Raw genomic sequence first — 6,000 nt, forward strand, 5'->3', positions numbered from 1 at the left:
CGAAAACAGGGATTTGTGTGCCTTTCTTCCCATAAATCCCTGTTCAACAAATGGGGATTTCTGGGCAGAATTGCACACAAATCCCTGTTTTCGGCAAAAATAATTCCATGAATCAGCCCCATTATCTGGAAGGTAAATCCGTTGAGAGTGCCATTGGGTTCCATATTAGCAATAATGGGCCATTGTTTGTGATGGTCCGGCCCCTCATCACAGGACACTGTTATGCTCTCGGGTAGATTTTGGTGGTGGATGTTGTATCAATTTTCAAAAGCAATGCTAGTAAATGAAACAATATTATCCACCTCTTTTTCGTCTTCATAATTAGCAAGGTTATGGTGGATTTAAAAAGACTTTAATACAAACCTTACAACTGAAATATGAAAGCCATTTGAGTCTATTCACGCATGCCACAGTGCCAACCAGTAGCCATACTGGAAGTGTACCTCAATTTTAGAGCCACATAAACAAAGCATTGTGGGACTGCAAAGTATTCCAAATACAAAATGTTAGCTTAGAAACATGTTTCCATCAAGTTACTGGGCAGTATTATTTTGTGCATAGCTTCTTCAAGCAAAACGTTTCAGACAACTACACACTGGTTTCATCCTTATTAGGTAGGGGTCATCTGTGCAGTGCATCCTCACAGCGTTGAGTTGGAGCATTAGGGCATGTGTAGCAAACACAAAGTATGGGTTTAAAAGGCTTTAAAAACCCTTCCACATCAAATGAGAAAGTAAAAAAAAGCCATATTAGCAGGGGCCCACACAAGCCACAGCCCCACACAGTAGCCATCACTGGAAGTTCACCTTCAATTCAGGTAGATTATGCTTGTCTCTGTGAGCCAGAAGAAATGCTGGAAAATTCCTTTAATTTCTCTGCATACATTTTTCCCACACTCCTAAGTGTTCTTAAGTGGGGGTTGGGGAATTACACTAACCAGCCGTGGGTGCATTTCTTACGGAGTCCCTGCTAATTATTGAACATTGAGTGGCACTAAAAATTGATGTAATGAACCTGTCCATTAACAGACATATCTTACAACATTCCAAATGTGGATTTCCTTCAGGTGGATTTAAGATCCTGGCGACAGTCAAGAAACACAAACGAAGTTTGCCGAAGAGATGCAGCTCTAGGGACAATTTTGTTGAAGGCATTCTCCTTCTCCACAGGTCTTCAACCTTTGGCTCTCCAGATGTTTTGGAATACATCTCCCATCACTCGTAGTCAGCATATACAATGTTGAGAGATCAAGGGAGAGGCAGGCCAAGACATCGAGAGAACCACAAGTTGCAGATCCCCGCCCTACTCAAATACAACTCACTGATTACGTTGCGCTGCATCGAGAAATGCTCATTTTTGTCAGGCTATATGGACACATCCGCGTTATTGACGCAACAGTATCCATGTTGATGTGTGCAAAATGCCATTGTATGTGGTGGCTTTTCCAAGCTTTGATGTGCTCAACTACGCTTTTAATCGATTGGTTTCCTCCAATCTAATGTGGAATAGCTGTGTAGTTGTCAATTTAAAGGGGTTTTCATCTTTTCTGGAGGCCTCTGATACCATTAACTATATGCTGTGGAGAGCTCCCTTTTGGATAATTTCTTGGTTATGTTCATTGGTGGTGTGACACTAACAGGATTCTTTGGGTTGCAACCAAACATGTTGCTGTTGCTCTTGGTACAGTTGACTGAAATCATTGTGTGTGATGGCTGGTCTAGTGCAGTGTTAACAGAGCCTGAATCACTTCTCTTTCAGCAGGTCAGCTGGGGATGCCCAGCCAAGCTCGGCTTCTTCAGAAGCCAGAAACGTGTCTGACCGGAAGCAGCCAGAACGAATACACAGAGAATCCCGGGAAGGAAGAGGAGTTTCTGATGATGAAGGAAAGAAAGACAGCAAGTGACCCTTTGCTTAATCAAACCAAGGAATATGAGCTACTCTTGGATGAAAATCACAAGCACCCAAGCATGATGAGCCAAACTGCTCAACAGCTTAGTCAATGCTCACTGCCTTTGGCGGTTCACTCAGAATTGACAATTTAAAACTATAGACATGTCTGCTCATACATTGTTGCCTATAAAAAGGCCACTTCAGGAACATCTGTGCACCATGTTCCTTGTATTGCATGTGTGCTTGTGTGAAGTGATGGCATCACTGGATACGGCATTCTAACTAATTCCTTGAAATACAGCTTCTAAGCGCAGATGTAGAGAGGCTGATGCAACATGCGTTTTATGATAGCATGGAGCTGAAGGAATTGAGTGGATGACATGTAGCTTGCATGCAAGACACTAATGGCCTGATTCATGGAACTTTTAGCACGGTGCAAAGTGATGGTTGCCAACAAACACCCTGATTCAAAGAGCAGTGCAAAGTCTACTTTTGCAGCGCAAAATGTATTTTTGCAATGCAAAGTAGCTTTGCACCAGTGCAAATTGTATTTTTGCAGTGCAAAGTGACTTTGCATTGCACAAATATACTTTGCACCGCTCTCTGGATCACGGTGTTGGCAGTGCAAAGTCACTTTGCACCGGTGCATAGTCACTTTGTACTGTGCTAAGAGTTCCATTAATTAGGCCCTCAATAGCCTCTAATCGCTTTACAGCAGTAATGTGTTGTTACAGAACTGCAGGTTTTTAATAGGCTTCTGCTCTATGCTCACTAGCATCAGGTTTGCCCTGAATAATACAGCCAATGAGAACCAACCTAGCTCATTAGCTTGGCCTTGGCTTTCCAGATGTATCGGTTTCAATTTGATAGCATGAAGTGCAAGGACTCCTTAGTGGCCTTTGCAAAAAGTATTATAATCAGAGTACTGATTACGTTGGGCAGGTTATCAAATTCCTCTGCACTACAGCTGGTAAAGTCAGCAGAGATTGGAGACTCATTAGGAGTTTGCCGGTTACGGGCTTCTTACTGATATTCCAGTGTTTCCGGGATATTATGGGAGCCGGCAACAGGTCTGGCCTGCCAGTAGTTCACTGCCCCTAATGGCAGACTTGGGGTAATCCGGTCTGGAAAAGAATGCTGGTGCTGGTATTACCAGCCATTTTACCTGCTTTTTTTCCAGACTGGATTACTCATAATGACCCCCATCGAGTTGGCATTCAAATAATAAGCTCACTGCTTACATAGATGGGCTGCTTACAGACCTAAACTGTGAGACACAAGCTCAGTGGCTTTTGAAACCTTTCAGTGTCCCTGTCCATGCGGTACCTTATTTGGAGTACATAACAAGAGGCTTGGGCTAGTCACATAAAATACCAAGCACAAAGAGCCTTGCTTAGGCTAAGGGGTCTATTGTGATTTGACCACCTGTATGGGACACAAGAATGGATAGCTGTCTGTGTATCTATAAGTTGAAGGCTGCATCCCTAATGTTATATGGAAGTGAAGTCTGGGGACACCATGATTGTAAACCTTTGGAGGTTGTCCAGAACTGTTTGTTGAGACAACTGCTTGGGCTACTACATGGTTGCTCAAGTAGTGCCTTCAGGGTTGAGCTGGGGTTGCAGGGTGCCCATTCTGTAGCACAATCCAGACTCCTATCATATTGGGCAAAGCTCAAATTAGGCTTTGCTGATAATTCCAATGTGGTTTTGGATTTTTAGACGAGGAGTCCTCGTGAGTGTGGTAAAACATGAGTGGTTCTGGACTGGGTATACCCGTGTGTGGTAGTTTCAGTCAGTAGTAGTGGAAAACTCAGAGCTAGGCACATAAAATCAAGCTAAGGCAAGCAATTTTACCTGGTCGAAGAGAAAGGCTCCTGAGTCAGAGGTGGTAAACGGCAAATCTTTATCCTCACTGGCTTGGTATGTTGATTTGAAGATCTTTAAAATAGGTCCAGTTCCTATTACTAAAATAAACTCAACTGCAGTTCAGTTGCTAATGGTGGCACGTTTAAATGTACTGCCTCTGTCCAACTGGATGAGTTGTTTGAATGGGTCTGGTAAAAGTAGGTGTAAGATGGGTTTGATGAGGTCCTGGCCCATCTTTTTTTTTAATCAGGCCACATTGCCATGATTTGAGGAAGGGAAGGGTAAACCCCTATTTTAGAAGTAACCATATCAGGTCTATTAAAGAAGCAATGCCCTTTATTTTAAACTCTGAGGATATGTCCTTTTTATATAATTTGGCTGACTTTGTGTAAAGAGCCTTGAATTTGAGAGTGCATATTTTGCACAATTTGGGTGATAGACCTTTATGTCTATGTTCCTTTTTGGAGCACATCAAATTGTTTGTTTTAAAACTTGTTATGCTTGGCGCTTAGAGATTTTAAACTGGGTTTTATTCTAATGTATCTATCATGTTCATTGTATTGTGTTTTTGTAATGTTAATGGAGAAATCTCTAAAAAACTTTGATTGACCTAAAAAATAACATCTAATCAATTATTTTCTTTTCAAATAAATTGTATGGAAAATAATCAGTGTTGGTTAAGAACATCATTCTTATCCTTCTTGCAGGGAAGTAAGTAGGTCTGTGTTAATATCCTCCCCCATAGCTTATAACAAATGGACGGGAACATCTCCTTTCATTCAGAAATTATTTTATGATTCTAGGGGCCATTTAATTAATCCTTGAAGAAAACACTTTTATATCTATCACACGCTGTATTGGCAATTTTGTAGACCAAAATATCCTCCTCCCGTGGTTCGAGTAACACATACACTGCAAACCTGTTTTGTGATACAAATCCGTTTTTATACCAAAATGGCGGTACATGGCGTGACGTATGACTTCATGCCATATGATCCACATGGTATAACGTGAATCGAACATTTTGGCGGTACTAATCAAAAGAGTCAGGTTCTTTACGGTGCATTCTACATTAGTATGTTGACCATCTACTATTCAGATTACCTAAAAGAAAGCATTCAAGCTCCTTAGTTCTACTTTTTTTTAATGAGAGATCCATTGAAAGCTGTTGGTTTATTTGTGGGTAGTAATAGTAATGTTCTCTACTCATATTGTAGGAAGGCAGTTTAATGCATTTCCCTGAAAAAAGATTTGTTATATATCCGAAACATGTTTTAATAGAATAGGATGAGACAAATGAAAAATAATAGTTATTTGCTCTTCAGGAAAACTGTTGATCAATTGTATTAATTAAATTGTTTACTCATATTAATGATGAAGCAATCAATGTGCATGTTCTATGAATTCATTATGTAAATTAATTTGATTGATAACTAAATTCTTCATAAAGATCTATCCAATTTTATTAAGAGATGCTATAATAAACATCTAGCAGTAATAATGAACTCTCTTTAAATGTATGTATTGCTTTTGAATCTTTGGTGTTGAGTTATTTTTAACCATTGAAGTGTTGATATATTGGGGCTGATTCATGGAATTATTTGCGCCGAAAACAGGGACTTGTGTGCCTTTCTGCCCATAAATCCCTGTTCAACAAATGGGGATTTCTGGGCAGAATTGCACACAAATCCCTGTTTTCGGCAAAAATAATTCCATGAATCAGCCCCATTATCTGGAAGGTAAATCCGTTGAGAGTGCCATTGGGTTCCATATTAGCAATAATGGGCCATTGTTTGTGATGGTCCGGCCCCTCATCACAGGACACTGTTATGCTCTCGGGTAGATTTTGGAGGTGGATGTTGTATCAATTTTCAAAAGCAATGCTAGTAAATGAAACAATATTATCCACCTCTTTTTCGTCTTCATAATTAGCAAGGTTATGGTGGATTTAAAAAGACTTTAATACAAACCTTACAACTGAAATATGAAAGCCATTTGAGTCTATTCACGCATGCCACAGTGCCAACCAGTAGCCATACTGGAAGTGTACCTCAATTTTAGAGCCACATAAACAAAGCATTGTGGGACTGCAAAGTATTCCAAATACAAAATGTTAGCTTAGAAACATGTTTCCATCAAGTTACTGGGCAGTATTATTTTGTGCATAGCTTCTTCAACCAAAACGTTTCAGACCACTACACACTGGTTTCATCCTTATTAGGGGTCATCTGTGCAGTGCATC

At 40.3% G+C, this 6,000-nt stretch overlaps 1 protein-coding gene across 10 annotated transcripts in view; it reads left to right on the forward strand.

Moving 5' to 3' along the window:
• Positions 1 to 5,263, forward strand: part of LOC138480764 (uncharacterized) — an 807,842-nt gene extending 802,579 nt beyond the window's left edge. For 9 of the 10 annotated variants that reach the window (XM_069612499.1, XM_069612505.1, XM_069612506.1 and 6 more), the window contains one exon: positions 1,759 to 5,263. In XM_069612499.1, the coding sequence (XP_069468600.1) occupies positions 1,759 to 2,042 (284 nt within the window). In that variant the 3' untranslated portion in view covers positions 2,043 to 5,263. The remainder of the gene's footprint in view (positions 1 to 1,758) is intronic. The other variant, XM_069612500.1, reaches the window with a different exon arrangement.
• The last annotated feature ends 737 nt before the right edge of the window (positions 5,264 to 6,000 follow it).

This window comes from Ambystoma mexicanum, chromosome 5p, assembly GCF_040938575.1.
Source record: "Ambystoma mexicanum isolate Mex_15411 chromosome 5p, UKY_AmexF1_1, whole genome shotgun sequence".
NCBI classification, from domain to species: domain Eukaryota; kingdom Metazoa; phylum Chordata; class Amphibia; order Caudata; family Ambystomatidae; genus Ambystoma; species Ambystoma mexicanum.